The sequence below is a fragment of the Ahaetulla prasina genome, chromosome 5 (genome assembly GCF_028640845.1).
Source record: "Ahaetulla prasina isolate Xishuangbanna chromosome 5, ASM2864084v1, whole genome shotgun sequence".
NCBI lineage: Eukaryota > Metazoa > Chordata > Lepidosauria > Squamata > Colubridae > Ahaetulla > Ahaetulla prasina.
In genome coordinates this window covers 138,163,583-138,184,554 of record NC_080543.1, presented here as the reverse complement: position 1 = coordinate 138,184,554, position 20,972 = coordinate 138,163,583, and the positions used below count along the sequence as shown (strand labels likewise).

At 45.1% G+C, this 20,972-nt stretch overlaps 1 protein-coding gene across 4 annotated transcripts in view; it reads left to right on the top strand.

Annotated features, from left to right (window-relative positions):
* The first annotated feature begins 10,901 nt into the window (after nucleotides 1–10,901).
* CTBP1 (C-terminal binding protein 1) overlaps nucleotides 10,902–20,972 on the top strand; it is a 69,832-nt gene continuing 59,761 nt past the window's right edge. For 2 of the 4 annotated variants that reach the window (XM_058184486.1, XM_058184485.1), the window contains exons 1-2: nucleotides 10,902–10,956; nucleotides 13,294–13,512. In XM_058184486.1, coding sequence (XP_058040469.1) covers nucleotides 10,917–10,956; nucleotides 13,294–13,512 — 259 coding nt within the window. In that variant the 5' untranslated portion in view covers nucleotides 10,902–10,916. Of the gene's footprint in view, nucleotides 10,957–13,293; nucleotides 13,513–13,694; nucleotides 13,861–14,580; nucleotides 14,713–20,972 lie in introns of those variants that run through there. The other 2 variants (XM_058184487.1, XM_058184488.1) reach the window with 2 other exon arrangements.

The following is a 20,972-nucleotide window of genomic DNA, read 5'->3' as shown; positions in this document are numbered from 1 at the left end:
GTGATTCACTTAACAACGGTGGTAAGAAAGCTGGTAAAATGGGGCAAGACTCCCTTAACGCATGTCTCATTTAGCAACAGAGATCTTGGGCTCCAATCGAGGTGGGAAGCCGAGGACCAGGAGAGCATTTGTGCAGCTGCAGTTGCGGTTGCGAGACACACAAAGACCCCTCGGGGAACTTCTGGCTCCCCCTGAGCCAACCGAGTCAGGAGAAGGGCCTTTATTGCCTTCTAAGGCTCACCATATATGTCACCCCGCCTTGTCAAAAGCCCATGAATATTCAATGAGGACTTTAATGTATTGTAATCAAGCCAGCCATTTCCGTGGAGAAATATTAAACACGTTGTCACCGCCTTACTTTAAATGCATCGTTTTGCCCATGAAGTGACCTTAGGTAATTTTAAAGAGAGTCTCCGTCTCGCTCCCTCCCTCCCTCCCTTTCTCTTCCCCGCTCAGTTTTCACCCAATAAATCCTGATAGCGACCAACATCTATTCACAAAGGATCCGGTGGGTTTCTAATGAAATCAGGATTTTAAGCCCCGGATTTGGGTTTTGAATTTTGAATTAACGTTCAAAGGAAAAAAATGCAAGGAGACGACTGGAGCTTGAATCTCAAAAAGCAGCTCAAAATGCACTTTTTAATTCCACCCCCCCATAGAATATTAATTTGTTTTCTTTTAGAAGCGATAGGATTATTCCTGTTGTACCAATAAAAGTACTTCTGTTTACATAGAAACGTACGGACAGAAAAAGATTTTCTTGGATCATTTTTCTAACGAGGGGGCCTTTTTTTTTTTAATCCCTCATTTCTCGAGGAGAGGGAGATTTTAATGATCAGTGAAATGCATTTTGCCCCAATAGTTTGGCAATTTTGCATTTAGCCCCGGAGACCAGTTATTTTTAAATTTTTCATGAGTTCGCTGAGAGCCTCTGTGTTACTTGGTGCTATTTAACTATTCTTAATTGTACCAGGCTCTCTGAAAACACACCTATTAATAATACGTTCTGGCAGCGCCAGAGAATGGTTTCTAATTTGAAAAACAGTAATGTTGTAATTATTAAAGAGTATTTATGTGGTATGTACAAAGAGTAATCTTTCCGACTCTCCCTTCAAAGGCATAAATTTTCCATTTTGCTGTGGAAGTATTTGTACAGACAGATTTGGATAAATGCTAGAGAGACGTGTTATCATTTATAAGAGTGCTGGATAAATATCAGCCGAGGAAGCCCGCCAGATAAGAGGGTTGAGGCCCAAGCTGATCTCAACTGCCCCCTTCCCACAGTGGCCTCAAGGGACGGGAAAGTACAACAATTTGTTCCACGGCTCTGAGCTGGAAGAGAAGAGGAGGAGGAGGAGGAGGAGGAGGAGGAGAAGGAAGAGGAGGAGGAGAAGGAAGAGGAGGAGGAGGAGGAGAAGGAGGAGGAGAAGAAGAAGAAGAGGAGGAGGAGGAGAAGGAAGAAGAGGAGGAAGAGGAGGAGGAGGAGAAGGAGGAGGAGGAGGAAGAGGAGAAGAAGAAGAGGAGGAGGAGGAGGAGGAGGAAGGAGGAAGATGAGGAGGAGGAGAAGGAAGAGGAGGAGGAGGAGGAGGAGGAGGGGAAGGAGGAGGAGGAGAAGAAGAAGAGGAGGAGGAGGAGAAGGAAGAGGAGGAGAAGAAGAAGAGGAGGAGCAGGAGGAGAAGAACAACAACAAGAAGAAGAGGAAGAACAAGAAGAAGCAGAAGAAGGGAGAAGAAGAGGAAGAAGAAGAAGAGGAGGAGGAAGAAGAGGAAGGAAGGAAAAGAAGGAAGAAGAATTTAGTTTATTTAATCACTGCAGTGGCTATTTAGGTGTTCCCATTATGCCGCCTCTTACTCTCCAAAGGGTTTAAGACTTGTTTGATCTAAAGACACAAAAAGTATAAGTTAGAGAGTTCCTGGCAGCGGTTGATTCCACTGAAATATTACCAAGCTTTTGGAGCTGTGTATTATTTCTAAAAAAATAATGCTCTTAATAGGGGAAAATGCATCTATTTTAGGAACATAAGGCTATAATGAGATTAAATTAGAATGACTGTTAGAGCTTCTAAAAAGGATCCAGTTTGCTCAAATTTCCCTTCATCTTTATCTGAGTAACAGTCAGGCCTGGTAAATATAAAATTTATGTGCATGTGTAAATAGGTGCAGCAGCTGTAGCAGACGTGTGGGAAAATTTCCAGATAGGAATATTATATTCTAAAATAGCTGAGGGAGTATTACTCAACATCTGTGAATAATTAAACCGCTACCTTTTAACTAATTAGACCAACAGATTTTCCATTGTATTTAATACAGAACAAAGTGTGCAATTCTTGGGTTGTTTTGAGTGTGACTGTAAAAACGACAAACACGCCGACTTGGAAAATACGCTTGTCTGCTCTGCTCTTTTCCTGTTTTAAATTTTAAGAGATAATTACTCGTACCACGTAGACAAAGAGCATCATTAAAAAAAAAAAAAAAAAAAGGAACTGCTTCTTACAGCAACGTTTTCAAATATGTCACGAAACCCCAGATCATATTTTTTGGCATCAGGTTCAAAGGTGAGCTCTGGATTTTGACCGCTGTCCAGCATCCCAAGGGGAAAAGCAAAATGAGTTTGTATCCACACTCTCCCAGTTTTTAATGTGTATCATTTGTGTGGTGCTTGTAAAAACGGGAGGAATTCCGGGGGGGGGGGTGTCCACTTACCTTTACTACCGGTTTGCATCGTGCCCACGCGCTCTTCTGTGCATGCGCAGAAGAGCTTTGATGACATTTGGGTCAGTGGGTGGAGCCTCCCGCCGGTTTGACTACCGGTTCTATAGAACCGGTCTGAATCGGGGGCAACCAACCACTGGAGGAATTCCATCTCATAATTTTAGTTGCCATCTTGACTTTTTTAAACCTCCTAACCAGATTTGCTGAGAGATTCCTGCATTCTACCCTTGTTTTTCCAAGCGGATCAATTTATGCAAGCTTCATCAACACATATTAGCATATTTTAAGCATGCAAATAGGTATTTGTTCACAAACCAAGTCTAGGAGAAACTCCTTATCACGTTTATAATGCAACCAAGAAAGGAAATCCCACTCTACGAATCACTCACCCTGTGAATAAATTACCCATACTTAAATGACTGAAACTTAAAAATACCACATTTTGTCCGGAAGGTATGCAAAGAAGGATGCTAGGTGAGAGTTGAGATATTATGAAATATTTTTCTCATGGAGAGAGACGAGAGGCAAAACTAGAATTATCGTGTCGTTTACTGTGATTTGAAAATGTTCCGATGAGCAAACACAGGAAGGATATCTCTCCGTAAATCAAACAGAGAACTTTTTTATTTTATCGGTTACAGCCTGCCTCCAGGAAGTCCTGGGCTTACAACAGTTCATTTAGTGACCATTCGAAATTACAATGGCACTGGCTTATGACTGTTTTTCACACTTAACGACCAAGGGGTCACGTGATCCAAATTCAGATGCTTGGCAACTTGACGGTTGCAGTATCCCGGAGTCACGTGACCTTCTGACGAGCAAAGTCAATGGGGAATCCAGATTCACTTAACAACCATGTTACTCACTTAATAACCACAGTGATTCACTTAACAACCGTGGCAAGAACGGTCGTAAAATGAGGCAAAACTCACTTAGGAAATGTTTTGCTCAGCAGCGGAAATGTTGGGTTCAGTCTTGGTTGTAAGTCGAGGACTTATATAAATTGAAGAAGGAATTGGTTGAGTTATCTCATTGGGCTGAACTCTTTCACATTTTAGAAAAACATGAAACGGCCTGCCAGTTTCTCACACAAAGCTTACGTGCCAAAGTTATTGCGAGACAGATCCCACTTGGCAATAAAATCCATATTCCCCATAAAAAATGCATTCATCATACTCTTAAGGCACCTACTTCCTTGGAACAGTATTTCTCAATTTCAACAACTTTTAAGATGCATGGATTTCAACTCTCTGGCTGGGGAATTCTGGGAGTTGAAGTCCCCACATCTTAAAATTGCTGAGGTTGAGAAACAGCATTCTTAGATACAATTAGGGATATGTAAAAACTATTTGTAGGGACTGTCGATCCTTTGCTTGGGTATCCTTTGGAATAAACACCATTTGCAGGACGGAAGAGGGATTGGCATCAAAGGAAACAGACCAAGATGCCAAACAAATCCTTTAAAATAGAGATGAGCCACTGCTGAAACTTTTAGGGTGTGTCCCAGGGGTGAAATCCAGCAGGTTCTGGAGAACCGGTAGCAGAAATTTTGAGTAGTTTGGAGAACCGGCAAATACCACCTCTGGCTGGCCCCAGAGTGGGGTGGGAATGGAGATTTTGCAATAACCTTCCCCCAGGAGTGGGGAGGGAATGGGGGTTTTGCAGTATCCTCTCCTGCCATGCCCACCAAGCCACGCCTACAGAACCGGTAATAAAAATTTTTGAATCTCGCCACTGGTGTGTCCCAAACCCTTCATTTTTGTCCCTAAATTTTTTGTAGCTACCAATATATGGACATTTGACGTCACTGGTTGCCATTTCCTTTGACAGGACAAAAACTGTAGTGTCAAAACAATTATTTGTTTTTACTAACATCTTTGAATCAACCTGATGTCTCTTAAAATTAGGAAGATTTTATTATTATTATCTCTTTTATTCATTAAAAATGAAAGTCAAGTCAACTGAACATTTAAAATTGTATCACAAATATTATTGACTGGCGCTGATGGCTGATACGGGTTGCTGCCAGTGTCCTAGGTATCAATCAAGTATCTTCTTAAAATATATAATATTCCGAGTAGCCCAGTTTTTTGCAGTTCTGCTGGTGTTATTGCAGGAAGCCACAATTTCTTGATGTGTTTTATAAAATTATTGGACATGGTGCCAAGTGCCCTGATGACAATGGGTATCACTGTCACGCGTTTCATCCATAACCGCATAGTTTTGATGGCCATGTTGCAATAGTTCGTGTTTTCCCCCCAGTTCTTTTTCTTCAACTATGGCGTCTCCTGGCACAGCGATATCAATAAATTGTATGCTTCTGTTTTGCGATGACTGTGATATCTGGTGTGTTGTGTTCCAAATGACGATCTGTCTGTATTATTCTTGTTGTTGTTGTTATTGTCTCTTTTATTTATTAAACTTGAAACTCAATCAATTGAACATTTAAAAATGCATCACAAATATCATTGATGGCAGTGATGGTTGATACGGGTTGCTGCCAGCATCCTAGGTATCAACCAAGTATCTTCATTGTTGTTGTTGTTGTTATTCCCCAAGCTCCTTTTTCCATCTTTCAACCATTATAGCACAGAACATGGCCTTCATGTATTAATGTTCAAATTTGGAATTTTTGTTGTGTTAACCATTTAAGGGAGTTCAGTGAAGCCAGGTGGGTAGAGAGTTCACACCTTTGAACTTGGTGTTGGAGTAAGACTCCTGAGAATTCTGTGAGCAGCCAAGAAAAGATGGGTCATCCAACCAATTGATCCAGAGTTCTTACTCAAGGCACAAAGGAGCTGGCTGAAATTATCCCATTTCAGATACATGAGGTGAATTCTCCTCCTCTCTGGAGAAGTCTGTAACGTTGGGGAAAGGTGGAGAGAAAGAGAAGATGACCAGTAGCAAGTTGGATGGACTTGGTCACAGTGGCCATGGGTGGACTTTCGGGAGACTTGAAAAGACAGGTTAGAGGTCAGGTCACCATGGATGGGGGGATAGATCTATGTGGTCGCTAGGAGTCGGAACTAGATGACCTACAGCAGGGAGGGGTCAAACTCAATTTCATTGAGGGCCACATCAGGGCTGTGGTTGACTTCGGGGTTGGGGGGGCGTGGCTGACTGGATGGGCGTGGCCAGCTTGACATCACTCCCCAAACTGCTGACATGCTTCCTCTTCACACTGGGTAGGCTGGGCCGAAGCTACGTTGGCCCAGTCTTTCATCTTCACATTGGGTAGACCAGGACAGCCCGGCGGGCCGGATCTGACCACATCGCAGGCCGGTCCAGCCCACGGATCTTGAGTTTGACACCCCTGACTTACAAGGACCCTTCCAACTGTGTAATATTGTTCTGGAAATGATTTGATGCCATATAACCAATCAATAGCTACCTAAATTATTATCTATGGAGCTTCTCAGTCATCCAGGTCACGGTTGTCCCAAAGGTCCTTTTTCAAGAGGCAACTGGACTTACTTGGTTTTTCCTTGAAGACGTTTCGCTTCTTATCCAAGAAGCTTCTTCGGTTCAAGGAAAACAAGAAAGCCCAGTCGGCGCTTGGAAAAGCACCTTTGGGATACCTAAATTATCTTGATTTTACAGGAAAAAGTGTGACACAAAGCACGTTAACAGTAACTTTTTGCACAAGGCATTCTAAAACTGTTTATGATAAAATACCGACAAGAATGCTTGTTAATTATTGGATTAGAGAACCCCACAATTTCAGGTCAGTTGGTTTGATTAAATTCCTGGGGGTGGGTGGGAACCTTGTTGGGAAAAGTTGATAGCAAACTAATTCCATAAAACGAAAACCCAGGTAGGGGATGGTCAAGGGCCGCGGTGTGGCTCAGGCTGTAAGAAGCCTGTTATTAAAACACAGCTGCCTGCAATTACTGCAGGCTCGAGTCCCACCAGGTCCAAGGTTGACTCAGCCTTCCATCCTTTATAAGGTAGGTAAAATGAGGACCCAGATTGTTGGGGGGGCAATAAGTTGACTTTGTAAATATACAAATAGAATGAGACTGTTGCCTTACACACTGTAAGCCGCCCTGAGTCTTCGGAGAAGGGCGGGATATAAATGTAAATAAATAAAAAAAATGCAATGCAGAAGACACCGAAGGGCCGATGTTCAGCTGCCTTCAGGTTCAGGGTGTTTTCTTTCCTTTCAGGATGACCTCCGAAAGATACGGAAGAGAAAACCCCAGCTGAAGCTTTCTCCCTGGGAGGAAGTCAGCCCATTTATGCGGAGGCCTGTTGGATGGAGACTTTCCCTGCAGGCATCGCCTTGGATTGTGAGTGCGCTTGAGCCGGGAAGGAAAAGCCTGGGTTTATGCAGAGAAAAGGAACACCTGAGCCAGGTAACACCAACTCAGCTTCCAATGTCTTGGAAGAAGGCATCTAGTAGAGCCAGAGGTCTTCAAACTTGGCAGCTCTAAAACTTGTGGACTTCAACTCCCAGAATTCTCCAGCTATGTATTCTGGGAGTTGAAGTCCACAAGTCTTAAAACTGCCAAGTTTGAGGACCCCTGTAGTAGGGCGATGAAAAAAAATTGCTGCACTTTGCTGTAGAATCTTAGGGCTGGAAGAGACCTTCGAGGTCTTCCAGTCCAACCCCTCGCTCAAGGCAGGAGACTATTCCAGTCAAAGGGTTGTCCAGTCTTTTCTCGTTAAATTACTTTTTGGTGTGTTTTATGTGAACGGGTAGCAAACTACAACTTTACCTACACTTAATGTTCCCAGCCAATAGTCTAAGGTCTCCCTGCCTTGAGCAGGGGTTGGACTGGAGGACCTCGGAGGTCCCCCTAGGATTCTAGAACAATGTGGAACTTTTTTTTTTTGTGGGATTATATCACTCTACAAAATTTGGTGATTTTGTCACTGTTTTTGGCATGGGCTGGAAGGATTTGCCCTCTTTTTTTTTTTATTTACATTTATATCCCGCCCTTCTCCGAAGACTCAGGGCGGCTTACATTGTGTAAGGCAATAGTTTCATCCATTTATATATTATATACAAAGTCAACTTGTATTGCCCCCCCCCCAAACAATCTGGGTCCTCATTTTACCTACCTTATAAAGGATGGAAGGCTGAGTCAACCTTGGGCCTGGTGGGATTCGAGCCTGCAGTAATTGCAAGCAGCTGTGTTTAATAACAGGCTATCTTACAGCCTGAGCCACCACGGCCCTCTTGTTCCAAGGGGTGGCAGTTTGGCGTGAGAATTCACTCCTAAAAGTGACCAATAGAATAGAATAGAATTTTGTATTGGCCAAGTGTGATTGGACACACAAGGAATTTGTCTTGGTGCAGATGCTCTCAGTGTACATAAAAAAAAAGATACCTTCATCAAGAATCATAAGGTACAACTATGATAGCCATAGAGTACAATTAAGCGATCAGGAAACAATATCAATATAAATCATAAGGATACAAGCAACAAAGTTACAGTCATACAGTCCTAAGTGGAAGGAGACGGGTGATGGGAACAATGAGAAGATTAATAGATTAATAAGTAGTGAAGTGTTACTCCTGCTTGGGAGTCACTACCTCCGTTCAGTTCCAATAGTTTTTCAACAGGTTCAGACAGAAGCTAATCCCCATAAATGTGGCCTACAGCAGCAGTGACCAATGGGACGCCGACCTTGAGACTTAAATTGTTTATATCATCCTTTGCGTGAGATTAAAATAATCTCCCTAAACTGGTCTCTGCTCTTAACATTGTTTTAGTAGTGCTGTCATTTGGGTTGGGTTTTTTTTTTGCCTGTTTCTTACCTTCTAAACTGCAACCCGTCTTTTAAAGAGCTTTATCATCATCCTGGCTTAGCAAACTTTCTCTATCCCCCCCCCTCAGAGTTCTTGAGAGGTAATATTGCAAATGGAGGCAGTCCTGTGAATGGAAATAGAGAAACCTTCGTGTCCTGGGTGGGGGTGTGTGTGCAAGAGTGTGGTACACAAACAGGAGTCTTTGTTGTATTCAGAACACTTTTTTCCTCGAAGGCCATCACTCTGCTAAACAAATAATTCCCTCAACACTGTCAAACTATTTACTAAATCTGCACTACTGTTAATCTTCTCATCATTCCCATCACCCATCTCCTTCCACTTATGACTGTAACTTTGTTGCTTGTATCCTTACAATTTATATTGATATTGTTTCTTGATTGCTTATTTGTTCCCTATGACTATCATTAAGTGTTGTACCTTAGGATTCTTGATGAAGGTATCTTGTCTTTTATGTACTCTGAGAGCATATATGCATCAAGACAAATTCCTTGTGTGTCCAATCACACTTGGCTAATAAAAAATTCTATTCTATTCTATTCTATTCTATTCTATTCTATTCTATTCTATTCTATTCTATTCTATTCTATTCTATTCTATTCTATTCCATTCCATTTTTTACAAATATTCTTTGTATGCAGTTGACATTGTTAATTTATAGTTCCTATCCCAGTTTCTGCCATCTATCTTACTCTATTGTATAACCAATATTTTTTGCCCATACTATCATGGTCTCCTTCACTTGTTCTTCTTCCAGTTTAATGCCTAATAAGTAGCTGTACATTTTCTTTATCAATTTTTCTTCTGATTGGGGGAAAATAGGAGGAGAAAAGAACATTAAAATAGGTTTGCTTCCTTGAGTTATTTTTTTTTTAAATAATAAAAGCAGGATACAAATTAAATAAATAGTGCTGGACTCCCGTTGAATCTGGGTAGATTGTTGCTGCAGGTAATCCTTGATTTACAACAGTTCGTTTAACGATTGTTCAAAGTTACAAGTGACTTACATGAAGGTTATTGAATTTGACTGCATGTTTTGCAATCATCTCATTGAAATGGCCAGTTTCTTACGCACCCGATTTCCCTGAGGGCAAAGTCCGTTTACCTTCTTCAAATGCTGATCCCATCTGGGTGATGGAGGAGAAGAATGACCAGGTTGAAAGGGACCTTGGAGGTCTTCTAGTCCAGCCCCTGCTCAAGCTGGAGACCATGTTCCATTCTGGACAAAGCGTTGTCCAATCCCTTCTTAAAAACCTTCAGTGATGGGAGCACCCACAATTTTTGGAGACAAGCCATTCTACTGATTTAATCTTTCTGTCAGGAAATCTCTCCTTAGTTCTAGGCTGGTCCTCTCTTTAAGAATAACAGAGTTGGAAGGGACCTCTGAGGTCTTCTAGTCCAGCCCTCTGCTCAAGCTGGAGAATCCCGGTTGTTCTATCTACAGAGAATGGAGTAAGATAACTGGAGTGGACTATAACCTGGGTTCCCTTGAATAGCTAGCTTTTGAAGGGAATGCAAGGTAGACAGAACTCGGATCAGCCCCCCTGTAAGCCTTTGGGGCTACGGATGGTTTCAATGGGGCCCAATGAATTTTGTCCCTCACTGAAACCCCCTTTATGTCATTCAAGGCCACCCGACCTTTACTTGGCACGGGGTTCTCCTTTGCAATCCCACCGAATCCCCCATTCCCAGCCAGCTTTCTGAAAGGGCTCCAAATGGTATTTTTATTTTGTTTTTTAAAAGGCTGCTGTACCCTAAAGGCCATGGGGGTTGTTAGGGTTGCTACGATTATTGTATTCCAACTGCCGGAGGAAAATCATGTAGGATTGGATGCCACCTCCTCACCCCCCAGCCATCAGCCGCTGGAAGTTGGGCAGCTATTGAGGGAATTGGCGAACCCCAGTTTGGTCCATGGGCTTGATTACTAAGGGCTCTTGTTTGTTGGGGGAGGGGCAGGGTATTTGTGCAGGCAAACAGCCCCAAAGGTCTCAACTGAATTGCAGGGGGGGGGAGGCGAGGGGAGCCCACACTGGGTCAGATTTATGAAGGTGGGTTGCAAAAACTGATGATCTTCCTCCTTCCGTTCTTCTTCTTCTTCTTCCCCTTCCTCCTCTTCTCCTTCTTCCTCTTTCTCTTACTTCTTCTTCCTCCCCTTCTCCTTCTTCCTCTTCCCATTCGTCTTCCCCTTCTCCTTCTCCTTCCTCTTCTCCTTCTTCCTCCTCTTCCCCCTTCTTCCTCTTCTCCTTCTTCTTCCCCTTCCTCCACTTCCCTTCCTCCTTCTTCCTCTTCCCCTTCTTCCTCCTCCTCTTCTTCCCCTTCTCCCGTGCAGTTGCCAACCGCTGGATAAGGGAGGAGAGTAAGAAGCGCGTCCCCACGTTCCGGGAAGGAGCCGGCCTGCTCTGCTCCGGCAGCGGTGGCGGCGGCGGCCGGGCATGTCTTGGCTGCGCAACCCATGGCTGCAGCTGCAGGCAGGTGAGGCAGCAGCCCGTGAAGTGCACGGCCATTACGCCACTTAAGGGCATTCTCCCCCCCCCGCCCCCTTCCCCACGTACAGCCGCCTCTGTGTGTGTGTGTACTGCATTATGCGTGTCAGCTGACCCGGCCGGGCAGCCTCCTGTGCGCAATACTTGGTTTCACGTCTCCCTCCGGAGCGTTTCTCCCGGATGGGAGAGCATCAAAGTCAAGGATAGCGGAGGAGTTTTTCGGGGAGGCCCCGGCTTTCCCCCCCCCTCCCCGCGGCTTAAAAAAGAGGGGGGAGGTGGAAAAAGGAGGAAAAGAGGGTGAGGATCGAAGTGCATCTCTTTTTAGTTTGCACGGGGAGTTTTGAAATGATTTATCTCTTACTTCCCGCTGCTCCTGATAAGAAGGCAGGGTCTCCTTTCATTTTCAATCAATCAATCAGAGCTGGAAGGGACCTTGGAAGTCTTCTAGTTTAACCCGCTGCTCAAGCAGGGGAGACCCAATATCATTTCAAACCCTTTTCCTGCTGGAAAAATATGTATATATATATTTTCTCCCTTGCCCCGGTTTTGATGGTGATTTTCAACCAGGGAGAATCTTTGTAGGAACTTAGCGGAGGGCAGGCTGAGCTCCCTGCTGTTGAAGGCTGGGCTTCTGGAAGGAAAATATTTTTGATCTGCCGGGCTGGGTTGCCCCAAAGCAGCTCTCTGCAACACCCCCCCCCACCTGTGCAGTTGAATAATCTCTCTGGCATTTTGGCCCAGCCACCTCCTGTTGTGTAACTGGACCAGCTGCTGTTCCTTAATCGGCTAAAACCTCCTGATTAATTTCCTTGCAAATGATCCAGAAGAAGGAAGAACCTTTGATGGGCCAGCCTTGAGCATCCTTCTTCAATCCGATTTTCCCCAGGAAGGCGGAAGAAACCAACATCCTTTTCTAAAACTGAGCATTTCTTTCTCGGTTACTTTTTCTTTCTTTCTACCCCTAAAATTCTCCAACTCTGCAAATTGATTTTTTTAAAAAAAAAAGCTTAAGAAAGTCCCAGTTCTTTAACTTTTTTTTAAAAAAAGACAAAAATGAAGTCTTTTCAAGGTTGAACTGGGCTTCTAGTGATTTCATGGATGTCATTTTCACCTTGAAAATCTCACACGGTTTTTTTGGTTTTTTTTAAATTTATTTGCATTTATATCCCGCCCTTCTCCGAAGACTCAGGGCGGCTTACACTATGTCAAGCAATAGTCTTCATCCATTTGTATATTATATACAAAGTCAACTTTTATTGTCCCCAACAATCTGGGTCCTCATTTTACCTACCTTATAAAGGATGGAAGGCTGAGTCAACCTTGGGCCTGGTGGGACTTGAACTTGCAGTAATTGCAAGCAGCTGTTTTAATAATGGACAGATTTAGTCTGTTGAGCCACCAGAGGGGTTTTTTCTCCAAATCACTGACCCAGGGCCATCCTCCCTTTTCAATTCTTCAGTCTGGCTGATCAGCCTGGAGTTGCTGGGGTGATTCCAGAGCCATCTTGCTCTGGAATTTAAGGTACCAAACTAGGAAACTGTGAGTTCTAGTTCTGTCCCAGCCATAAAACCCAGTTGGCTCCCTTTGACTCAGTCCCCTCTCTCGACCCACAACATCAGGCTGGGGGAACAAGCCTACTGGTCAATTCCTGTTGCAATCAAGGGATCATGGATTAATAATAAAAAAATGCAGACTGCATGCAAGAAAAAGAAATATTACCCAATTATGAATTGGACCCCATACAGGTTACTTCCCAGCTTAGACTAGACCAGCCAGCCGCGTCACCCGTGTAAGTTGATTGTGGCAAAGAGCAAAATTTGTGCTTACGTTTAATAAAGTAAATTAAGTTAAGCAAGAAAAGATGCTGTCCCTTAAATCTCAACTTTAGCAGCATTAAGATGCGTGGACTTCAACTCCCAGAATTCCCCGGCCAGCATAGCTCAAGGTGATTGGCCCAAAGTCACCCAGGTGGAATTCAGGGCTAAGGCAGGATTAGAACTCATGTCTCCTGGTGATTGGGCCAAGGTCACCCAGCCGGCTTTCGTGGCTAAGACAGAATTAGAACTCCCACCTCCAATGTTTGGGCCAAGGTCACCCAGCTGGGTTTCATGGCTAGGGTGGGACTAAAACTCACTTTCTCCTGGTGATTGTGCCAAAGACACCCAGCTTTCAGATCTAAAGCAGGACTAGAACTCCTAATCTCCTAGGGACTGGTCCCGAATCTTAAAGTCTTCCCAAGTTTTGTTTCTTCTCTTAACTTCCCACGGAGCCTGGTCGCCTCTTAGCCCCCCCCCTTCCCTCTGACACCCCCCATCCGTCTTTGCAGACCTCGACCTGAAACCGTCCACCGTCAGGAAGATCTACCCCGGCTGGCCGGCCGCGACCCTCCATCAGGCCGCACCTGGCTCGTCGCGGCCGGCCAGCGGAGGACGGAAGGGGCGGCCGAACTTGAGCAGCAGCAGCGCCGTCGCCGCGCCGGAGGAAGAGAAGCAGCCGCAGCAGCAAGGCGGGCTCAGCGCCTTCGCCAGCCCGGCGGGTCCCTCGGGTGAGATACGCGGCTGCCCATTCGGGCTTCCTTCCTTCCTCGCCCGCCCGCCCGCTCGCCTTTCCGGGCCTGGGCTTGGCAGCAACCGGGAGATTGAAAGGGGAGGGTGGGCTGGCAGTCCCGGGGCTGGGCTGCCCCTCCCTCCCTCCTTCCTTCCCTCCTCCTCCTCCTCCTCCTCCCCCTCCCTGCTGCCTGGCTGGGCGCAGCGTCGGGGCGGGCGGCGGGGGGGACCGTCGGGGCCGCCATCTGCTTCGCCTCCTCGCGCCCAGCAGCCCGCCGGAGCCCTGCCCGCCCAGCCCCGCGCTTCAATGGGCAGCTCCCACTTGCTCAACAAGGCCTTGCCGCTGGGTAAGCAGCCCCGCCGCCCGCCCGCCCGCCCGAGCGCCTCGTCGGCCCCGGCCGCCCTTCGGAGACATTGTTGCAAACCGCTCGGCTACATTGTTGCAAGCCCGCCAGCCCGCCGGAGACAATGTTGCAAGGCGGCGGCCGCCGCCGCCGCCTCTTTGTGCCGGCCGGGGAAGGGGCTCAGGCAGGACGGGCTGGGCAGGGGAGGGGAGGGGAGAGGAGGGGGCTTCTCCTCGCTGCGGGCCCCACCGCTCCGCCCGCGCTTCCTGGGGAGGCCGCGGGGCCTCTTTCCCCGGGGAAGGGCAGGGCCTGCACCGCCGCCGCCTCCGCCTCCGCCCGGGCTGGCAGCCAGGGACTGCCGGCCTCGCCCGCCAGCGGAGGCCGAGGAGGGTGGGGGGCGGCCTGGGGAGAGGTTGGGGGGGGGGTCTTTCCGCGGGAAGGGCGCCCTGCAGGCCTCCCTTCTCTTCCCTCCGTTGGGCGTGGAGGGGGGAAAACCGCTTGGGTGGATCCCCCGAGCTGGAGACCCCCCGCCCGGATCCCTTCCAATCGGTGATCTCTCGGTGGGGGGTTTCCTCCCGGAGGCTCTCAGACCCTCAGCCAAGCTTGGTCCCGGGGCCTCTTTGGAAGGATCCGGGCTCGGCTGGGGGAAGTTGGCCGGGCCTGGGTCTTTCGGCCGTGGATGATGGGACTTGGGAGTCGAGGGAAGGGGGCCTGCGTTTGGGAATGACATAAAACGGCCAGGGGGGGGGAGAGAAAAGGTCGAGGCGTCGCGTTGATGGGCCTTTTGGATAGCTGCCCCGTTTAACGACGGCCGAATGTTGCTCTGAGGGCCCGGCCCGAAGTGTCAATTCCCAGGTTAGCAAGGAAAAGTTTCCTTTTTTAAAAAAAAGACTTTTTTTGGGGGGGGAGATGGGGGCTCCGAGGATGGGAACTATGTCCGGCGGTCTCTAATGCGGGTGAATTCATGAATCGGCCGAGCGGTTAAAATCTTCGGTTCATTTGCTGGGTTTTCCTACCAAAGAAGCTGCGTTTGGGTCTGATATTCATTTTATTTTTATTGTTTGACTTTTATTTTCGCTGCTTTGCAAAAGGCAGGCGGCTCTTTTCCTGCCCTTTTCTGAGGCTTTTATTCTTTGAAATGGCAGATTTATTGTAGCCTTTCCCAGCGTTGCTGTTTTCCGCTTAGAGGGGTTTCGTTTTTAGTTAAGAATCGCAAATGGTAATATTTTGGGGTAAATTGCATGACATCAGCGATAAATATCTAATGCAAAAAGAAATCCGATTGTTAGGACTTCTTAGGTTCTGGAAGTTTTTCCTATGATTGTTTGGAAGATTGTTATTTCTTTAATCAATTTCTGGAGTTGCCTGTTTCAACAAGGGCCTTCCTAACACATAACCTAATATCTCGATATTTTGTGTGTTGTTTTTTTTATTTGCTAACCTTGGAGAACTTTGTGAATAAGTAGCATTGCATAGATGTTTTTACATGTGATTTGGCTCCTGGACCTAAAATTACTGGATAGACACCATTAAAACATTGCAAAGGTTATTACCGTAAATTTCAATGGTTAGTATATTGAGATTGCTAAAATTTGACACTGAAGTGCCTCAAGGATTTCTGAAATTATTAGCAAAGAATTCCATGGATATCTCTGTTTATTATAGCAGGATAAATAAATAAAAAGAACAGCACTGGTTCATTTGGTTTTAAATTATAGTTGTGGTTTGTTAGTATTTTAATCCCTACAAGTCTCCCCCTCCCAAAAAACCATGTTTATTTTAGATTATTGGTGTACAAAATGCACATCCCTTTCCAGTGTCCCAGCCAGCTCTAGGAATTCTGGGAGTTGTAGTCCATGCATCTTGAGGTTGAGAGGTCCTGAGTTATACAGCACAAAAAAACAAACAAACCCCACAACGGTGAATTCAGGTTTCATTTTCGCTTCTTGTTTAATGAAGCAAATGCTTGTATCCTTTATTTTGTAATTAAGATCTGTTTTCTCCACCTGCTACAGTTTGTTGTGTAAATATCTCCAATCTTGCAAGGTGATATTTTCAATTATAGTGGGGATTTTCTGTGTCTGTGTTGTGTATCTTTCAGGTGACAGGAAATCCCCAGATGATGTGAATTAAGAGGGTGGAGAGAACATTCGAATAATTGTTCTAGCTAAAAAGCTCGTATCCAAAAGAGCCCAAGTGCTGACTGAAAAAAGGTCCTTAGTTGTTTGTCGAATTAATTGTGGTTAGGAAAGATTCATAGCACAGTCCTTTGTATCTCTAGTCAAGGCCGTGTGGTTTCCGCCCAAAAAGGCATAAAAATTGCACTCCGAATCTAGCCTAGAAATGCTCTTTATTGGGGTATATAATTTCAGAGTCTGAGGTTGGTGTTTGCCACTCTACAAGCAAGACCCAGATTGTAGAAGCGCAGGTAGAATTTCTAAAAGAAGACCCAGGGAGAAAGTTGAGCAATTCTTGGGGCCAAATACAGGTAAGTCCTCCACTTACGACCACAATCGAGCCCAAAATTTCTGTTGCTAAGCGTAATAGCTCAGGCTGTTAGAAGCCTGTTATTAGAACACAAAGCCTGCAATTACTGCAGGTTCAAGCCCGGCCCGAGGTTGACTCAGCCTTCCATCCTTTATAAGGTAGGTAAAATGAGGACCCAGATTGTTGGGGGGGCAATAAGTTGACTTTGTAAATATACAAATAGAATGAGACTATTGCCTTATACACTGTAAGCCGCCCTGAGTCTTCGGAGAAGGGCGGGATATAAATGTCAATAAATAAAAAAAAAGAATAGAAATAGAATAGAGTAAAACTTTATTGCCACTTTAAATGTACGCTTAATCAGCCTACATTAAAATGAAATTTTGTTGCATTCAGTTCTCTAATCTGCATTATAGACACACACACACACACACACACATGTGACAAGGAGAAATATCCCAGTCTAGGTTTAGAAATCTGTTGAGCGGGTTTTGCCCCATTTTACGACCATTTTTTGCCACCATTGCAGTTGTTGTTAAATTGGTAACATGGTTGTTAAGTGAATCTGGCTTTCCCGTTGACTTTGCTTGTCAGAAGGTGGCCAAAGTGGGGGGGGGTCGCGTGACCCCGGGACACTGCAACCGTCACAAGTACATGCCAGTTTATTTATTTTATTTATTTATTTATCAAACTTCTATACCGCCCTTCTCCCGAAGGACTCAGGGCGGTGTACAGCCTTCATTTAAAACAATAAATATACATATTAAAATAACCATTAAAAAGCTTATTCAATGAAAGGCCAGATTAAAACCGTCGATTGACCATAAAAATACCCAATAAAATTACCATTAAAAGTTTAAAATTTAAATTTAGAATTTAAAAAGTCAGGCCAGTCCTGCTTGTATAAATAAATAAGTTTTCAGTTCCCGGCGGAAGGTCCGAAGGTCAGGCAATTGGCGTAAACCTGGGGGAAGTTCGTTCCAGAGCGTCGGTGCTCCCACAGAGAAGGCCCTTCCCCTGGGGGCCGCCAGCCGACACTGTTTGGCGGACGGCACCCTGAGAAGACCCTCTCTGTGAGAGCGTACGGGTCGGTGGGAGGCATGTGGAAACAGCAGGCGGTCCCGTAAGTACCCGGGCCCTAAGCCATGGAGCGCTTTGAAGGTGGTAACCAAAACCTTGAAGCGCACCCGGAAGACCACAGGTAGCCAGTGCAGACTGCGCAGGAGAGGTGTTACCCGGGAGCAACGTGGTGCTCCCTCAATCACCCGCGCAGCTGCATTCTGGACTAACTGCAGTCTCCGGGTACACTTCAAAGGTAGCCCCATGTAGAGAGCATTGCAATAATCCAGTCGAGAAGTGACGAGAGCATGAGTGACCGTGCATAAGGCATCCCGGTCAAGAAAGGGGCGCAACTGGCGGACCAGGCGAACCTGGTAAAAAGCTCTCCTGGAGACGGCCGTCAAGTGATCTTCAAACGACAGCCGTTCATCCAGGAGAACGCCCAAGTTGCACACTCTTTCCGTTGGGGCCAGTGACTCGCCCCCAACAGTCAGCCGCGGTTGCCAAGCGTTTGAATTTTGATCAGGTGACCCCAGGGATGCGGCCATTTTTCAAGTGTGAAAAATGGTCATAAGTCATTTTTTTTGACTTTACGGTCACTAAATGAACTTGTACGTGGAGGAACACCTGAGCTGAAACTCCTTTTGTTGCTACCTAGTTAAATCATAATCATAATAACAGAGTTGGAAGGGACCTTGGAGGTCTTCTAGTCCAACCCCCTGCCCAGGCAGGAAACCCTACACCATTTCAGACAAATGGTTATCCAACGTTTTCTTAAATGTTGGATTTAAGATTTCTATTTCTAATGAAATAGAGATCTCTATATATCGGTCAGTTCTTGGGTTCCCTGGCATGAAGCTTAGAGGCTGGCAGCTATTTTGTTCCCCATCCGGCTGACCCACGGAAGCCGAGATGGCCCAGGGCGACAGCACCAACGCGTAGCGGACATGGTGTGACTCACTTTTGTGGGTCCGTATCCAGCCTGCAGTTTGGCTAGAAACAATGCAGCAGGAAGGCATCTGTCACTCTTCTCTTTTTTTGAGAGAGAGAGAGGGAGAGAATTGAGGGTTGGGCTGCAGACCTGGAACCCTGAAATTAGCTTTTGCACAGAGCTCTGAAAACTTCCTGCCTGTTTGCAGACCGTTGTGCCAAGGTGTTGCCTTACACACTGTAAGCCGCCTTGAGTCTTCGGAGAAGGGCGGGATATAAATGTAAATAAATAAAAAAAAAAGAATAGAAATAGAATAGAGTAAAACTTTATTGCCACTTTAAATGTACGCTTAATCAGCCTACGTTAAAATGAAATTTTGTTGCATTCAGTTCTCTAATCTGCATTATAGACACACACACACATATGTGACAAGGAGAAATATCCCAGTCTAGGTTGAGAAATCTGTTGAGCGGGTTTTGCCCCATTTTACGACCATTTTTTGCCACCATTGCAGTTGTTGTTAAATTGGTAACATGGTTGTTAAGTGAATCTGGCTTTCCCGTTGACTTTGCTTGTCAGAAGGTGGCCAAAGTGGGGGGTCACGTGATCCCCTTTGGCCACCTTCTGACCAGCAAAGTCCATGGGGAAGCCCGATTCACTTAACAACCGTGTGACTAATTTAACAACCGCAGTGATTCACTTAACAACCGTGTGACTAATTTAACAACCGCAGTGATTCACTTAACAACGATGGCAAGGAAGATCGTAATTTGGGACAAAACTCACTTAACAACGATGGCAAGGAAGATCGTAATTTGGGACAAAACTCACTTAACAACCGTGTGACTAATTTAACAACCGCAGTGATTCACTTAACAACCGTGTGACTAATTTAACAACCGCAGTGATTCACTTAACAACCGTGTGACTAATTTAACAACCGCAGTGATTCACTTAACAACCGTGTGACTAATTTAACAACCGCAGTGATTCACTTAACAACCGTGTGACTAATTTAACAACCGCAGTGATTCACTTAACAACGATGGCAAGGAAGATCGTAATTTGGGACAAAACTCACTTAACAACGATGGCAAGGAAGATCGTAAATTGGGACAAAACTCACTTAACAAACTTCTCCCTTAGCAACACAAGTCTGGGGCCCAATTGTGGCCGTAACTCGGGGACTTCCTGTATTTTGAGAAGATCTTTCTTACGGTTCAATGTCTCTCAACAGCTGATTCATTTTCAAACCGATAACCACGTATAATAATAGATGAGTCATGCCAGCTTTCTTTCGTCATCTTGCAAAACATTTTTCAGAGACTGGAGTGGCATTATAGAGGCCTATTTCTGTGAGTTGCCGGTATTAATTTAAGGATAAATTTGATTCTTTAGGCCTGGAGTCTTGAATGAGTGTGGACTTTTTATAGCAGAGGAAATAATATCCTAAAGTGAACAGAAATGGACCCTACATTTGCTTTACACCTAAATTAAGCTTTAATGGACTTTGTTTCAGCATATTAAATGAACGCTTAATCAGCCTACGTTAAAATGAAATTTTGTTGCATTCAGTTCTCTAATCTGCATTATAGACACACACACACATATGTGACAAGGAGAAATATCCCAGTCTAGGTTGAGAAATCTGTTGAGCGGGTTTTGCCCCATTTTACGACCATTTTTTGGTATGTAATTCTCACTCGGCTTCTGAGTTTCTCATTCTTCTCTATCTTCTCCTCCAAAGCAGAGATTGTAACCTTTAAAATATGTAGCAATAAGCACAATTTATCTGTATTGTTTGGAGACTGTGTTTTAACCTTATGAGCTGCTGTATTCCTGGACTTTTAAAATCATAACTTGATAAAAGTTGATAATTTACATTCTTCATTGATTGGAGCAGGGCTTGGGAAGCGATGAACAGACGTGGCATTTCCCATCTCGACAGTTGGAAAAAGTTGCAAGATGTTTGTTTAAGAACTGGAAAAGTTGAGCTGAGCATCTTGAATGCTGTTACAGTATATTGGTTGTAGTTAATTTGGCTTATTTGTTTTAAATGAATACAGTCCTTTATCATCAAATGCTTTGAACCTTGTAAAAACAGCCTGTGAATGTTTTTCCAGAAGGCCCAGGATCCCTGATAATCTCACTTGGCTTTTTTATCAGTTACTAGTCTGAGTTACCAGTCAGAGAATTATTTGAAAAAAAACTGTAAATAATGTGCATGAAAAGGAAATTTATTCTCATGGAACTCTAGTTGCAACTAGAGCAAAATTACGGATCCCACTTTATATTTCTAGTAATTGCTCATTTGCGTGTTGCCTTGGTCAAGGGGAGGGATTTAAGTCATAGGACACAGAATAATAGAGTTGGAAGGGACCTTGGAGGTCTTCTAGTCCAACCCCTGCCCAGGCAGGAAACCCTACACCATTTCAGACAAATGGTTATCCAACGTTTTCTTAAATGTTGGATTTAAGATTTCTATTTCTAATGAAATAGAGATCTCTATATATCGGTCAGTTCTTGGGTTCCCTGGCATGAAGCTTAGAGGCTGGCAGCTATTTTGTTCCCCATCCGGCTGACCCACGGAAGCCGAGATGGCCCAGGGCGACAGCACCAACGCGTAGCGGACATGGTG